Here is a 17618-nt window from a genome sequence, read left to right on the forward strand (position 1 = left end):
GGTACCTTTGCTTTGCCTGAGGTGACCTTGGCTCTCTGAGGCATGTACTGTACAGGTGTCTGGGGAGAGTGGGTTTCCTGACCTGTCATCTTTCCATAGCTGGAACTCATTGAACCTGCCTCATCTCTCCTTGCACCTCCCACACCTACTTAATTCATCCTCATTAGTCTATGTCTTCATTGTTGTTCTGAAATTGACATCTTATGTTAGCCAGATTGTCGATTTTAGGGTTTTTATCTTAATCTCGTAGCAACTTTTGATATAGATGACCATATCTCAAAGCTCTTTTTTGGCTCTAAGATAATAATCTTTTCTTTCTTCATTTACAATTCCATTATCCTTTCTGTTTCATGGTTCCTCTTGCCCCTTATTATTCAAACTTACTCTGTTCAATTTTTAGAACTCTCTTTCAGAATGGTAAGTCAGATCCTAAGTTCACCTGTCAAAATCTTCGTTGACTTCCGTTTACATTTAAATGAAATTGAATTTCTTGCCATGGTTGATGAGATGTTCTTTCTCTTTATCCCCTACTGTCTTTCTCTCTGAACTTATCTTCTACCTTTCTCTTCCTTACTCTTAATAATGCAGCCACAGTCTCTATGCTTAATGTTATTTTAGAAGTGCCTTGATCCTTATGATGAGGAGCTGTTATCCTTAAATATTTTATGTGTTTCCTTTGCAGAACCGAGAGCTCCAGATCATGAGAAAGCTAGATCACTGTAACATAGTCCGATTGCGGTATTTCTTCTACTCAAGTGGCGAGAAGGTAGGTGTGAGAAAGTATGAACTGACTGTTCTTGTGGGAATAACCCCCCGTTCCTCCATCAACTAGCTTTGCTAATTGATTAGGAGAATTCATAGCACAAACCAGGGATTCTGAACCCAAGATATGCAGTTGATGATAGTGTGGAAATATGAATGAGAAGAGTGAACTTTAAGGGATCTCCCTGGGGATGCTGGGAGGCAGCTTCACAGCTCTTGGTACACACCTGGAGGACTTGAGTTCAAGTCTTCAGAGCCGCAGTTAAAGCTTGGCATGGCTGCTTACACCTGTAGCCTAGCTCTGTGGGATCATGGGACAGATGGATTCCTGGGGATTGCTCTCTGCCAGCCTAACTTCAAATTCAGTGAGAGAGAGCACGTCTCAGGAAACTAATAGAGCTAGACACTGCATGTCCTCTTCTGGCCTCCTCACATGAATATGGGCTTGTGTTCTTGCACATGTGGGTTCCTCTTGCCCCACATCCCCAACACACAATTTAAAAAGAAAGCAAATTTTCTGAGCTCACTGTGCTGGTGTCTGTCTAGAACCTGAGTACTTGAAGGGTTGAGATGTTCGCTCTCAAGTGAGAGGTTATTCAGTGCTGTATAGCAGCAGCCCTGTCTTAAACTCTAAGACCTTTAAAAATGGAGGGGGCAGGGGTCTTCTACTTTAAAGTAAACTTGTCTTCAGTTCTCCAGCACATTTCTATTTTTATTCCTATTTCTGTGTTGCATACGTTCTTATGGAACCCTCTGATAGTTTGTCTGCTTATTAGGGGAAGGAAAGTTATGTCATTATGTTAATTGGAAGTTGATTAGAAGAGAAGGGGAAGTAGGGGGTTTTGCTTAGCCAGGGAAAAACACTGAAAGATGTTTCTGATCACATTTAATTCTGTGAAAATAAGGGTAAGCCACCCACTTTCCTCCTCTGGTATCCTTAGGAGACGTCAGGATACTTCTCACTCTCCTCCTTGCTGCCCTCACTGTCCTCCTGACCTCTTCAGTCTTTCTACCGCATCCGCCCCTCCCATCCCCCTTACTGGTTTAAAGAAGCAAGGCAAGTGACAAAGGAACAACCAAAGTGCCTGAGTTTTTTCCCCAGTTACTCGAATGAAATCACATGATATTTTTGGACTTCAGATTTTATGCTTGTAATGTCTAATGTTGTTAGGCCTACATTTCCTTCTGAATTTACAGAAATTCTAGTATAACTATTTTTTACAGTTTTCACTGAACTTTATGTAGGTGTCCTTAACCATTGCTCTTACCTCAGACCTATAATACAAGAAGATACTTACTTTGTGTTTGTGAAGTTCATGTCTACAGATCTATAATTATTGTCATAACGTATGTTTTAACCACCATAATTAGCAAATTGATCTAATATTAACACTTGTTTCTTAGTTCTTTTTACTTTTAAGATCCTTCTCCTTATATTAGGAATTGTAAACTCTCAGAGTGTGTGGTGGGGCTTTGTTTCTAGAGCGATTGGTTGGTACTACGTTTTTCATCCCTCCTACTCTAGCAAACTGCCCATTAGTGTTTATTCTGGCATGTCTTTACTTTTCCCTGTCCCAAATAAGATTATAGAGCATCTCCGATGTCCACAACATTTTTATAATGGGATTTTTGTATCCTCATAACTTCTTTATTATTAGATGCTAGACATTGTAGTGCCCTGGAGAGGAGAGTAAAGGTCAGAGTTAAGTATTTTATGATCTGCTAGATAACATATAGATTCATTTGCAAATGCCTCTTCAAAAATTCTCTAAATATTGTATTGTAATTACTTTAATATAGTCCCCATGTATCAGGCCTTATTTTAATGCTTTGTAAATGTTAACACATTTAACTTGGAAATGAAAGGGCAGAGAGCAAGGCCTGCAGGATACTAAGTGACTTTTCAGGTTTTGGTTTCCCAGGAGGCTCCATCATTCTGACTGAAAGCTGACTGGCTAGGCTATGAGCGCTGCAGCCGCAGAGGGGGATTTCTCCCTCCTTGCCTTTAGTTTTCTGTTTACCATGACTGCTCTCGCAGATGCTGTCAGCCATCTAATGGAAGTTTATCAGAAGAGCAATAAATCTGTCTCTACTAAAAGTAATAGATCTTAACTTTTTAGCAAAGTAAAAAGATACTTATTGGTTTGGAATATTTTCCCTCCCCAAATTTCTGTTCCTGGTTTCTGTCACTCTGTAGCTTTATCCACCCCCTTGAATCTATTTGAATTCAATTTCATAGGTCTTTTAGACTTTTGTTAGGTGTTCCCCTATCTTGCCTACCCCCTCCTTCACCCTCAACCCCCTTTTCCAGGTCTCTCTAAGTCTTTGTGCAAGTTCTCTGTCTGGCTTGGAATATTTCTTTCTCAGTATCCTATCAGTCTTGGCTTAAACTTTTTTTTTTTTTTTTTTTGAGATTTTGTATTTTAATGTGTGTGAGTGGTTTGCATATGTGTGCCTGTGTACCACTGGCATGCAGTACTTGTGGAGGCTAAAAGAGGATGTCAGGTCAGGAACTGAAGTTAAAGATGGTTGTGAGTTACCACGAAAGTGCTGGGAATGAGACTCAGGTCCTTTGGAAGAGCAGCCAGTGCCCTTAAACACTGTGTCATCTTTCCAGTGCCCACTCTGGGCTTTTTCAGCCAGTGCTGTTTCTGCAAACCATGGCTCTAGTCTCCCTGTTACAGCTTTAAAGATATTTGCTTTAGGCAGTCAACTCTCTGCTTGTATAATGAGGGCAGTGCTAGCTAGCTATTGTAACTAGGAGTTATTCAGTCAGAATCAAGACTGTGAACATTCTTGCTGGGATTATTGCTTGCTGTAGCAACTGAAGCATGTTGTAATTAACATATTGTAGCTCACCCTGTAAGTTTCAGGAGCTCTCATTTAGAGTGAATAGTGCCTTCCCTTGATTAGATAACAATGGGAATTTAGGGAATTTGGAAATTTTAGACTTAATTTTGTGAATTTCAAGTTTACAGAAGTGATTTTTTTTCACCACTTTAGTATTTAGCTGTAGAAAACATCCTAATGAAATTTTATGAAGAATTGTGATAGAATAAATGAACTACAAAATAGCTCTTCTGTGGCAACAGATATTTGCCTGTCCTTAACTATAGCTCACTCCACAGAACTTTATGATCCAGGATATATTATAAAGCCATATTCTGCCTCTAGAAACCCCAGGTTCTATTAAATTATCTTCTCTTGAGTTATCTTGCATGTAAAAATACATTGGGGTTGGAGAGATGGCTCAGCGGTTAAGAACAATGACTGCTCTTTCAAGAGGTCCTGAGTTCAATTCCCAGCAACCACATGATGTCTCACAACCATCTATAATGGGATCTGCGGCCCTCTTCTGGTGTGTGTGTGAAGACAGTGACAGCGTATTCACATACATTTAAAAAAAAAAAAAAATCACATCATAAGTTGTTTGAGTAAAGAGAAAAACTTTCAATTGGTTTCACTTTTAGTAACTTTATGTAGTGCTGGGATTGGGCAGAATTACGCTAAGCTTAAATGTACCTGTTTACACTGGTTTTGGGGCGGGAAAGAGTAAAGGTGACATGTGACAATAATCTATTCAGAAAATGAAGGTTAAACATTTGGAAATGAAGTAGATGACCTGCTTTGTAGCTGGAAGGTGGGTTAGCTTTACAGTTCTGGCATGCAGTAGCACCATGCTTCTGGGCAAGTTACTCAGTTTTATAAGTCTACCTCCTACCTCTTAACATTTGGGATTTTGTAAGGAACACATTTAATGTTTACCCATTACTGATAGCATTGGACTGTGAACCCCACATTATTAATTTACCATTTAATAAATTACTGTATTTAGTAATGGTATGAATTCATAGAATTCTTGTTGTCATTAGATCATATCATGAGCCTTTCACTTATTGTTCATAACTCATACTGTATGATACCCTCTATGAAGAATCCTATTTTTGCCTTCATGTTACAGAAGCAAACCACACTGATATGATAGTAAGTTACCTCAGATTTATACAGCTACTAAATGGGGTTTAGGAGTAGAATCTAGGGAGTCTGAATCTAGAGTATAAAAAGATTTCATATTATTCAGCATAGGATGTACAATAGAAATGTTACATTTAAAATAGCTTAGTGATGGTGATTGAACAACAGCAGTTGTATGGCAATAATAGTTGTAAGGTTTCCTCAAATCTGTATGTGCATGCATGCACCACAGTGGTCAGAAGACAATTTATGGGAGTCAGTTCTCTCCTTCCACCGTGTGTTTCAGGATTCAACTCAGGTCATCAGACTTGATGGCAAGTACCTTCCTTAGCAGCTGAGCCATCTTCCCAGTCTCCTCCTGTCTGTGGTGCTAGTGTCCAGTGTGGCTGGAGAAGGTATTCTATGTGGTTTCCACTCTTTTTAAACTTACTGAAATTGTCGTGTGACTTCCTGTGGTTGGTCATGTTTAATCTCCTGTGTGCTTCAGAGGAGTGTGTAATTGCTCTTAGGGCGAAGTGTTGGATGCAGCATTTAACTTCTCTGCAGGATTTGAAGATGGTATATTATGGTTTCCAACAGTTCCTAAGGAACTCATCCTCCTTTGCTTTATGTCAGTGTTGCCTTTGTATGTTTGTGGCTCTGTCATTTGCTGGAATATGTGTAGAATAGTTACACCCTGCTGAATTGATGCACTTACCAGTATGTGGTGCTCTGCAGCCTGCAGTGTTGTACCTCGTCAACAGTGCGTTGTGGCTCTAGTACCACATCCTAGGTGTCTTACCAAGCTTAGCAGAGTCTCTTAACTGTCTTTTTTTTTTTTTTTTTTTTTTTTTTTTTTTTTTTTTTTTTTTTTTTTTTTTTTTTTTTTTTGCTATATGTCCTTAGGACAGTTTCCATACACCAAATTACTTTACAAGTTGAGTGTTCATCGTTGAGATCCTAAATCGGCCTCTTCTCTTTCCTTGTCGTCCTGGCCTCCTCATGACTTTTACATTCGCTCTTGGACTGCTTTGAGAAATTACTGTTAGATCTAAAAGCTGAATGAAATAGAAGCTTCCAGCTTGGCTCCAGGCTGTAGTACAGAGGCATAGACTAAACACGCATGGTTGTGGGTGCATCATATTAACAGCACACAACAAAGGAGTAGCACTTACACATTATAGAGCACACCAAAGTACTTTAAACTAGAGTCACAGAAAATAACATCAATACTTATTTTCTTTTAAAATATTATGATCTTTAAAGTTTTCTGAGAACTTTATCCTTTCTTTTAAAAAAAGTTAATTATAACTGCCACAAGGAATGTGGCAGTGTTATAAGCTTTGTTACTGAGAAAAATCACTCTAGTGAGATTAAAATTCACTCAGTTTTTTTATACTTAGTAGCCATATGTGTTGGTTAATTTTAGGTCAGCTTGACACAAGCTAGAGTCATTTGGGAAGAGAAACTTTCCATTGAGAAAATGCCTCCATAAGATTGGCCTACAGGCAAGTCTGTGAGGCATTTTCTTAATTAATGATTGATGTGAGGGGGCCCCCGCCCACTGTGGGTGGTTTCAGCCCTTGCCAAGTGGTTCTTGATTTGTAAGAGCAGCAGGCAAAACAGGCCATACAAGCCAGTAAGCATCATTCTTCCATGGTCTCTGCATCAGTTTCCTGCTTTGCGTTCCTGCCCTGACGTCCTCAGTGATACACATGAGTTGTAAGCTGAAGCAAACTCATTCCTCCCCAAGTTGCTTTTAATCATGCTATTTTATCAAAGCAATAGAAATCCTGAGACTTTATCCATGGAAGTCTCAGGTACAGAATCATTCTAAGGTCTTTGTTATTTTCCAATTCTTGCTTTTTAAGTTTTCATTTTTTTTTGTTTTGTGTAAATATCTAGGTATAAGCACAAAAGTACATGCTAACACACACCTGCAACCTTATAGCACTCAGAAGGCTGAGGCAGAAAGATCAGGAGTTCAAGGACATCCTAGCCTAAACATGAGGGTTCGGGGCCAGCCTGAGCTGTGAGAGACCCAAGTTTTAACAAAGAAAAGGTGGGGGTTAGGGGAGGGGAAAGAGGAGAGAAAGAAAAGCCCCAGAAATGTTGGAAACTTGGGGTCCTGCCTGGAGTGTATAAGAAAATAAACTGAGCAAGCCAATCAGTAGTGCGTCTCCATGGGTTCAGCTTCTCTGCCTTGAGTTCTGCCCTGACTCCCTCAGTGATGGAATGCAACCTGAGAGTTGTAAGCTGAAATCATCCCTCCCCAAGTTGCTTTTGATGGTAGACTTTATATCCTAGCCACAGAGAGCAGTGAGGACATAAGGCATGTAGGTTATTTTTAGTTCCTTACTCTTCATAAATACGTCATCTTGTCCACACATAAGGGTACCATACACATAGGCACACATAGTTTTAATGGACAGTTTCAAGAAATAACAATGCTAAGTCACGATGGGGTCCGTATAGCTTCACTTTTGCCTAAGTGTGTTTTTTTTTTATTAGATGTTTTCTTTATTTACATGTTATACAATATCTCCTTTCCCAGGTTCCCCTCCAAAAAAAAAAAGAAAAAAAATTAAAATAAAATAAAAAAACAAAACCGAAAACAAACTCCTGTTCCCTCTCCCCTCCCCCTGCTCACCAGCCCACCCTCTCCTGCTTCCTGGTCCTGGCATTCTCCTATACTGGGGCATAGAACCTTCACAGGGCCAAGGGCCTCTCCTCCCATTGATGACTGACTAGGCTATCCTCTGCTACATATGCTGCTGGAGCCATTAGTCCCCATCATGTGTACTCTTTGGTTGGTGGTTTAGTCCCTGGGAGCTCTGAAGGTATTAGTTAGTTCATATTGTTGTTCCTCCTAAGGGCTGCAAACCCTTCAGCTCCATTGGTCCTTTCTCTAGCTCCTTCATTGAGGACCCTGTACTCAGTTCAGTGGATGGCTGTAAGCCTCTATCTACTTCTGTATTAGTCAGGTGCTGTCAGAGTCTCTCTTGCCTGAGTGTTTTAACTGACAGACTTCTCAGAAGGTTCCAGGAGCTTAGAACTAATACTTCATTTTCTCAAATTGGATTTTCCTAACTCATTTGTGAAGTGAAAATTGTAGATTTTTTTATTTTCATTTTGTTATTGTAATTATGAGTGATGTTGAGCATCTTCCATCTTTCTTCAGTTTCAATATTTGTGTTTTCTTATTGTCTGTAAGTCAGTACTTTAAAAAAAAAAAAAAAACAAATTATTCAGTCCCTTTGCCTGAAAGCAATTTGGGGGCATGGTCTGTGTGTGGTTTGGTTTGGTTTTGCTTTTGAATAGCATGACTTTTGTATTTTTATGTTATCAAATTGATCTTTTTTTCCTTAGTATCTTGGGTTTGTTGTTGAGGTTGATTTTTGTTTGTTTTGTTGTTTTGTTTTTGAGACAGAATTTCTCTGTGTAGTCCTGCCATCCTGCCTGTCGTAGAGTGAGCTGTGTAGACCAGGCTAGCCTTGAACTTAAACTCCTAGAGCCTAGTGCCTTTGGCTCCTGGGCGCTGGGATTAGAGGTGTGCCCTTTCTTTTCCCTCCTTAATATCTTAACATCTGCCTCATCCTCCAAGGTTTACTTTGTAAGGCCTTTTTTTCCCCCCACATAAAATGTTGGAAATTTTGAAGTTAGTTTTAGATGTTTGTTGCATTTTCTGTTAGGTGTTTGCTACCTTCTGTGCTCGCCTCTTCTGTTGCTGTTGCAGAGTGCCGTGTGCCCTGGCAAAAAACAACCAGGGGAGAAACAGAGGGGAAGTAATCCATGATGGCCTGGAAGGTGTTGGCAGGAGCACAGTTTGACTGACACCTAGGAAACAAATGGATCAATTACATTTTATATGCACACAGGGAACAGAGAGAGAATAGAAAGTGGGATCAGGCTGTTAAACCTCAAACTCTGCCTCTGGTGGTGGTGTACCTACTCCAGGTCTCCTAAAGGTTCCATAACTTTCTTAACTGTGCCGCCAGCTGGGGACTCAGTGTTCAAACACATAAGCCTGTGGGGGACATTGCTCATTCAAACCACAGTACCTTCCTTTTCCATCTTCTCCCACAGTTCTTCAAGCAAAGAGCTTTCCCATTAATCCTCAGCCCATTTTACTATTGCTACAGTGTCTGTCCTTCACTAGCCCTGCACAACTCTTCAGAGGAAGGACAACTAATTACAAGGTTTGCCCACAAATTCTGAGAATGCAGGGTTGGCTGTCTTCTTATTACTAAACTCTGAATCACTGCTTTGCCTCTATGAACATTTTAGAATGATACTGTGTCTATTTAAAGCTTTGGCCTCAAGACGTTTTATTTCCTTGGTCTTATAAGTCATGTACGGCGGGGTGCTAGAACCATCTTACATTTTACAGTGATAAGCTGTAGTCTGTCCCTGTCCCTGCTGCTACTATTAGGTGGTGTTAAACCGTGCCATTTAAATGCCCGAGTTGTATATCTTAAACCTGGCCTCCGTGGGGGACCGATTGAGCCTCTGTGGAGAAGTGCTGCATAATTACACACTGCCTAAGTTTGGGCAGTTTCTCAGTGAGATCCACTCTGTAGGAGAGGATGCTCTCACAGACACTGTAGGAGCAAATCCTAAGGCAGGTTTGGAGGCTCAGCAGTGGCTCTGATGTTGGGGCTTACTCGTGCTGGTGAGCTGCATTTAAGGCTGAATTCCTTCTATGCGTATTTTTGTCATTCGCTTTAATTTACATCCAGTTGCTGAATTTTCTGGCAATTCACAGGAAATTGTTTTGAGACTACAGCAAACCAGAGTTTTAGAAAATTACAAATCCCAGAAGTGGAGAATCCTGGAATTCTTTCTTTTTAAAATACTGTCGTAAATATGAGACCCCCAAATAATCTTTACAGAAACCTCCAAATAAAAAAATTTAAAAACTACTTTGAGAATGTGAAATATCACTGTCTTTTCCTACATGTTTTCTAGAGTTGAATGTTCTCAGGAGTTCAGGAGTTTATACCATGGTTATTTACATTAAAACATTTAAATTTAACAAAAAACATTACTTAAGCTTCCATGTTTCTTGTAGCATAATAAATTGGAGTTCTGGCCTTCTAGCAGACATGGTTTTATGCATTCTGCATTGTTAAACTGCGCTACCTAAAAGGATTTTTGTCAGTACTTGTAATGAGGCCTGAACTATGCAGAGCAGAGGAGTTTCCTGTGTAGGTCTGAACATAGTAGCACTTCTGCTAAGGCTCCTACGTTCACTTAGGAGTGCCTCCATGGTGGTCCCCCGTGAGTTCTGGGCAGTCGGACCTGTCGTCTACCTTCCAGGTGACCATCGGCTTTGGTCTTGATTTTGTCTGGTTGATCTTTTTATATTGATGCTCTAAATTTAAGGCTTTCTGTTTTGGTGAATTTCACATTAAGAGTTCACTCAGTCTGGCCTTTTAGGCCTGACAGTCTGTACTTGCTCTTCCATTTAAGCCATTGTGAGTGGTATCAATTAGATGGCTGATTAAAAGGAGAGATTGCAGTCTGACTGTCAGACCTGTCTCCTGGTGCTTTTATTTGGTTAGTACATTCTGCGAATTGTTTGTGAATGCATCTAGTTAAATCATAAACTGACACTTGGTGGGAGGAGTGCAGATGAACATCTTAGGATTTAATCTCATCCCTGTTTGGTCTTGGTTTTCTACTATTCCTTCCTTTGCAGCAGGGTTGCTGACTCATTGCCTGTCCACTGTTGTATTAGAGTATGTGACTTACTTTTCCAGGCTCATGGCTGGCTGGATTTGGACCGTTGAGCAGTGCTACAAGTGCTACTGTAATGGAGACTGTTGGAGATGGATGGAATGTGCTGTGCTTTGTGCACTGGGAAGCAGGGACGAGGTACTGTCCTTAAAGGCATACCCCAGTGACCTGCTTCCTCCATCTTGGTCTACTTCTTAAAGTTTCCACCACCTCCCAGTACCATTCAGTGTATGAGTCACTGAGGGACATTTGAGATTCCAATAGTGTAATATAAAGTAAGTAGTTAAAACTCCTGATCCAAATGATAACACTTATGGACAGACCTGGAGTCTTACGGCTGGAACCCTCCACTGAACATTCAACATTCATCCTTGATTGTTGTGTCCTTCCTTCTTGGTGTGATCCATTAGCAAATGCTGTAACCATAATTAGTATTGCTCACACTTCTGGGTTTCTTATAAGTGTGTCAATCATGGTAAACTCTGTCAAGAACCCCTGAATTTAGCACTTTTTTAGGTAAAGGTTTTGATGTCTGTGTTAACTGGCCTTCTAACTCCTGAGGTCCACTGTGCTTGGGTCCTAGTAACACAAGTTAAATTTCTCTTGAGCTTGCAGGTCCAGGAGTGTTGGATTTTGGAAATTTTTAAGACTTTAGAATATTTCATAGTGTTTTGAGAATGGCCTCTGAATTTAAACATGAAGTGATTATATTTATGTTTCACATGTACCTGAAAAATGTAGCCTGACATTAATTTTACACAAAATTTCATCATGCCCATGTTTCCTGTGTTTTTGGGAGGAGGGGTTGGTGTTAGCTGTTGTCATCTATATTTAACTTAGTTTTCTGTGCTTTTTAATTTAAATTTTATTTTAAGTATATGGGTGTTTTTCCTACATGTATGTCTGGTAGTGGCGAAGGCCAGAAGAGGGCATTGGATCTCCTTGGAGTTGTAGGCACTTGTGAGCTTCCATGTGGGTCCTGGGAATAAAACCAAAAGCAAGTGCTCTGAACCACTGAGTGCCCACCCCCCAACCCCTACCCCCCCATCCTCCCTTCACCCCCACCCCACCCCAGGGTCCTGCTGGATTCTAATAGTCTTTTCTGTCACCCTCCTAAGCAGCTGGAGAACATATCCATCTATCCATCCATCCATCCCACTTACCCACTGCCTGTCTGGACTGTGACCAGCCTTTCCTATCTTTTGTAATGCCGTGTTGATTCCCAGGATGTTTCAGACTTGAGTGCATTTTGAAGTTTTGCTGTATTGTTTCACCTTTCTATGTTCGTGTTTTTATTTTACAGTATTTATTTTACAGTAAAGCAGTAGTTCTCAACCTTCCTAATGCTGTAACTCTTTAACATAGTTCCTCATGTTATGGTGACCCCCAACTATAAAATTATTTTTGTTGCTACTTCATAACTGTAATTGTGCTACTGTTATGAATCGTAATGTAAGTATTATGATTTTAGGATACATTTTCATTGTTATAAATTGACCCAAAGAGGTCACGCCCCACAGGTTGAGAACCACTGTTCTAGAATCTTGTTTCATGAGTTTTTTTTTTTTTTTTTTTTTTTTAAGAACTTTGTCCTAGCTTCTTAATATACAGATGCATTTACCAGTAGAAATGCAGAGTGAGGAGCACAATAGTTTTAGATTGACTGTGCCTTGCTTTGAGTCACTGCCTGCCAACTCTCAACACAAGTTTTGTAAGAACAAACTTGGGGCTATCTAGTGAAAATTAATAAATCAACTGGTCTATTCCTCTCTTGATGTTTGCTCATGTTTAAACCTACCTAGGGACCCCACCCCCATCCCCATCCTCCTCTCTTTCTCTTCTTCTCTCTTTTCCAAGGCAGGGTTCACTGTTTATCCCTGACTGGCTTTGCTTCACAGAGATCCCTCTGCTGGGATTAAAGGCATGTACCACCACCTGCAGCCTAAACCCAAATTTCACATTCATTCATTCATTCATTCATTCAGCGTGCATTGTTATTTTCCCCGCACGCCTATAGGAGGGTGTCAAGATCCCTCTGGAACTGGAATTACAGACAGTTGTGAGATGCTGTGTGGGTTCTGGAATTGGACTTGGGTTCTCTGGAAGAGCAGATAGTGCTCTTAACCACTGAGCCATCTCTCCAGTCATACCCAGCACTGTGCTGTCCTGGAACTCACTCTGTTGACTAGGCTGGCCTTGAACTCACAGAGATCCTCCTGCTTCTGCTTCATGAGCCTGAGCACTGGGCATAAGGCATTACTGCTCCAACCCAAAATTCTTAAGGGACTTTAGATATTTAAACCAAGATAGACTGTATCTCTCAACTCCAACTTAGCTTATTGATGATGCTTTAATGAGACCAGTCAACAAAATTGAGGTTTCTCTGTAGCCAGGCTACTTTGACTTAGGCTGTGTAGAAAGATAAGTATCACCAGAGTTATGAAAAACACACACGTATTTTTTCCTTTGATACTTTCAGTTTTGCAAGCTATTTTACAAGCTACCCAGTCACTGCCACAACTACTTGATTCTTGTCATTTTATTCCCAAAACAGCATAGGCAATGTTTACTTGGTTGGGTAGAGCTGTGTTTATAAGATAATCAGCATTGTTGGTGTCATTGTTTGCTTCCCCCTGTGCTGATGATCATGACAGACCTTAGTATTCCAGTAGGCTGTGGAAGAAGGAAGACCATCAAAAAAGATGTTTCTTGAGCTCTGTGGAATGCTCTGTACCCAGTTCTTGAATATAGTATTTTCTCTCTGTTGTTTCAATCTTCATTTAAAAGATAAGAAACTTACACTTGTTCTTAGTCACAAAGTGGGAGAGTAGAGCAAAGAGTTCCACATGGGTAACTTTATACCTTCACCTATCCTTCCCTCCTGTAGCAGGTCTGACCTGTAGGAGATGTACCCAGAACACTGACTCAGACTCAAGTCTGAACAGTCACCTGCAGTTTCACCACTCACTAACCAATACTAATCCTTAACTACATTTTTCTTCCTCAGTTTACCCAACTGGTGCTGTTAAGAGAACGGCTGTGGCTAGTGCTTTCTTCTCTTTTCCTGTTTGGCTGTAAAGCCTTTCTTTCTCTTGACTGACACTGAACTCTTGTCTTTATGATGCTACATTGGAGACTAATTGACTTGTTGGTATGATCTCATTGCCATAAGTTTGTTTCATATATTAGTGATCTACAAAGTGATCTAGACTGCCAGACAAACAAAACATTTGTGTGGATGCTGTAGCATTTCAAAGAATACTTAGTTCATCCTTTCTCATGAGCTGAAGAAACTGAAGCCGAGATATCTCATCAGTTATAAACACCAGTTGGCAGAAGAGCCAGGGCTAGCAGCCTGGTTTCTTGGCTTTTGATTCAATGCTGTCTTCAAGCAATCTTTCCTGATAGGAGAAAAGACATTGAACTTTCAGCCTAGAAAACAATAAACATTATGATAAATGATAAGCTGACATAAAACATGTATAAGCAATATGATGGAACTCTTAACTATACTGGGATTATAAAGTATGGTAGATGCATTTGTACAGTTCTGCTCATATTCAGAAGTAATTTGTATAATTAAAATTAACCATATGAATGAAGCTTTTCTTTATACATCTGAATAAGAGGTAGGTAGAGAATTTGCTCTAACTTGAATACTTCAGATCAGTCTCTAATCTGTTTTTGTTCTTTTGTTCTTAAAAACCTTACAGAAAGATGAGGTCTACCTTAACCTGGTGCTGGACTATGTTCCGGAGACAGTGTACAGAGTCGCCAGACATTATAGTCGAGCCAAGCAGACACTCCCTGTAATCTATGTCAAGGTATGTGATGATGGAACCCCTTCCAGTTTACAAAACACTTACTGTGAGCCATGGATAGGGTTGGGATGTATCAACCCCATTGACACTGGTCACTCCTTGTAAAAGCAGCAAGCTCAAGATTATGTTAAATTCGTACACAGCTTTGAAGCGTGGAGGCCCTTTTAAAGCTTTCATTACTCTGCAGCGGTTAGAGGAGCTTGCTGTGCAAGGCTGATAAGTGGATTCTATTCCTGGAACCTCCAGGTAGAAGAGAACCAGCTCTGTGAAGCTGTCCTCTAATCCTCCATGAGCATGTCTCATGTGCGTGCACACACATGCTCATGAGATAAATGAATTGAGATAAGTATTCTGATAGAATACGATAAAGCTTTCACAATTGAAGATTTTAATTGTGATAGCCAGACACCTTTGTGTGTGTGGTGTGGGGATATAGAACACAGGAGAAAGGCCAGAGGCAGACCCTGTGCTTTTCACCTTTACCTTGAGCTGGTCTCTTCCTGATCTTTATATAAGCTTTTAGTTGGGGCTTGTCTCAGTCTGTCTTCCCACCTAGTGCTGGGCTGGCAGCCAAGTACCTACTCTTAACTTTGTACATGGGTGCTGGAGATTGAGAGTGAGGTTTTAGTGTTTGCACAGCAAATGCTCTTACCAGTGAGACGTCTCCCAACCCCAGAGCATCATTTTACTTTTCAATTTCTTCATTGTGCCACATACCAAAATGAACCACTAAATAAACTTAAACAGTTATCAGTATAATCATTTTTAATGTTTTATTACGATTTGTGGACATATTTATTGCATTCATCGTAGAGATTTAAACTGTCATTTTTAAACAGATTATATTATTTAGTTTTTAGTATCAAATACTAATTCCCTCTTTTTTTCATGTAACTATAGCAGTGTAGCTAGGAATTTATATAGTATAATCCTAATTACAGTTGTGGTAGATGATTGGAAGCATGTTTTTCTTTTTAGATGTGAGAGGGAAGGGGTGGATAGGGTCTTGTTGCAGGAAATATAAAAAAATGAATCCACCCCACAAACTTTATTTACCCTTTGGCCTCATGTGGCCGATACTGTTTGGCCTCAATACTAAGTTCCAGCGGGTTTTTGTTATTTTCTCCCAGCAAGCTACATCTCGCTCTTATGCAACTCTTTACACACCCCCACAATCATTTATCTAAATAGCGCCTAAGACGCGGTAAGTAAAGCATGACTCTTAAGGGCCTTAATATCCAATCAGATTTATATAATAATAAAATCACAGTTTACAAGATGCCAATACAATAATTTCAGAACCAAATAATAAAGGCAGTATTCTAACCCAATTAATCTATTTTGTAAAAACCTTTGCTTGGTTGTATAACTTTGTGGGGTCTGGCTTGTCCTCATCGTCCTCCATGTTCAGGACCTCTCCTCCTGCTCCTCTGACCATCCTGCTTCTCTGACCCTTCTCCTCCTCCAACTCTTGCTCTACCTCTCTGTTCCTGTCCAATCACAGGCCTGTCACTACCCTAATGTGATTGAACAGAGAAAATGCTACAGCAGGGTCTTACCCTGTACTTCAGACCACCCTGGAACTTTTGATATTTGTAGCAATCCTCCTGCTTTAGCTTCCTGAGTGCTGAGATTAGAAGTGTGAGTTACTGCCTGGTCTGTCTGGGCCAGTATCCTGAGCAGACCTTGGGTACAAACTCCGCAGCCAGTCCCACAACACCCAGAGGAAGCTCCACTCCCAGGTGCTCTAACAAGCCCAGGATCCCAGAATCACAGGATCACAGAGACAACTTGACTCTGAGGAGTTCTGACACAACCAAGATCACAGGAAGGACAGGCTCCAGTCAGATTTAGCAAGGGCATGTAGCACGAGAGATAACCAGATGGCTAGGGACAAGCGTTAAGAAAATAAGCAACACTTGGCATCATCAGAGCCCAATTCTCCCACCATAGCAAATCCTGGACACACCATCACACCAGAAAAGCAAGATTCAGATCTAAAATCACTTCTCATGATGATGATACAAGACTTTAAGAAAGACATAAATAACTCCCTCGAAGAAATACAGGAGAACACAGGTAAACAGCTAGAAGCCCTTAAAGAAGAAACACAAAAATACCTTAAAGAACTACAGGAAAATACAATTAAACAGCTGAAGGAAATGAACAAAACCATCTAGAATCTAAAAATGGAAATAGAAACAATAAAGAAATCAGAAAGAGAGACAACCCGGGTGATACAAAACCTAGGAAAGAAATCAGGAGTCATAGATGCAAATATCACCAACAGAATACAAGAGATAGAAGAGAGAATCTCAGGGGCAGAAGACACCTTAGAAAACATTGACACAACAGTCAAAGAAAATGGTAAAACCAGAAAAGCTCCTAACCCAGAACATCCAGGAAATCCAGGATGCACTAAGAAGACCAAACCTAAGAATAATAGGTATAGAAGAGAGTGAAGACTCCCAAGGTAATGGGCCAGTAAATATCTTCAACAAAATTATAGAAGAAACCTTCCCTAACCTTAAGAAAGAGATGCCCATGAACATACAAGAAGCCTACAGAACTCCAAACGGACTGGACCAGAAAAGAAATTCCTCCCATCACCTAATAATAAAAACACCAAATGCACTAAACAAAGAAAGAATTTTAAAAGCAGCAAAGGAAAAAGATCAAGTAATATATAAAGGCAGGCCTATCAGAATTACACCAGACTTCTCTCATCAGAGACTATGAAAGCTAGAAGATTCTGGGCAGATGTCATACAGACCCTACAAGAACACAAATGCCAGCCCAGGCTACTATACCCAGCAAAACTCTCAATTACCATAGATGGAGAAAACAAGATATTCCATGACAAAACAAAATTTACACAATCTTTCCACAAATCCAGCCCTACAAAGGATAATAGATGGAAAACATCAACATAAGGAGAAAAACTACACCCTAGAAGAAGCAAGAATGTAATCTTTCAACAAACCCACACAAACCTAATTTCACCTCTTACAACAAAAACAGGAAATAACAATTACTTTTTCTTAATATCTTAATAGGAAAATTAATATTATTAACATATCTTGATTGAAATCCAAAAATATGAGGAATTAGAAATTTGTTGACTGTCATCCAATGGTCTCTCTAATTTGGTAATTGGAGAAATATGTCCAATATTGTACAATCCATATATACTTTTTACTTGTTTGTTCCTGACAGTGTCATGGTGTGTACCACATAATAGTTTTGAAATCATGCTTCTCCTATCTCAGCCTCTCTAGTAGTATTGTTTATTTCATGTTTTTACACTATACTATGGTTTTCAGAACAGCTTACATATTTCAA

At 40.0% G+C, this 17618-nt stretch overlaps 1 protein-coding gene across 3 annotated transcripts in view; it reads left to right on the forward strand.

The window, feature by feature from the left end:
* Positions 1-17618, forward strand: part of Gsk3b (glycogen synthase kinase 3 beta) — a 153979-nt gene that overhangs the window by 74549 nt on the left and 61812 nt on the right. For all 3 annotated transcript variants that reach the window (XM_031363852.1, XM_031363851.1, XM_031363854.1), the window contains exons 3-4: positions 683-766; positions 14169-14279. In XM_031363852.1, coding sequence (XP_031219712.1) covers positions 683-766; positions 14169-14279 — 195 coding nt within the window. The remainder of the gene's footprint in view (positions 1-682; positions 767-14168; positions 14280-17618) is intronic.

The sequence above is a fragment of the Mastomys coucha genome, unplaced genomic scaffold, assembly GCF_008632895.1.
Source record: "Mastomys coucha isolate ucsf_1 unplaced genomic scaffold, UCSF_Mcou_1 pScaffold12, whole genome shotgun sequence".
Lineage (NCBI taxonomy): Eukaryota > Metazoa > Chordata > Mammalia > Rodentia > Muridae > Mastomys > Mastomys coucha.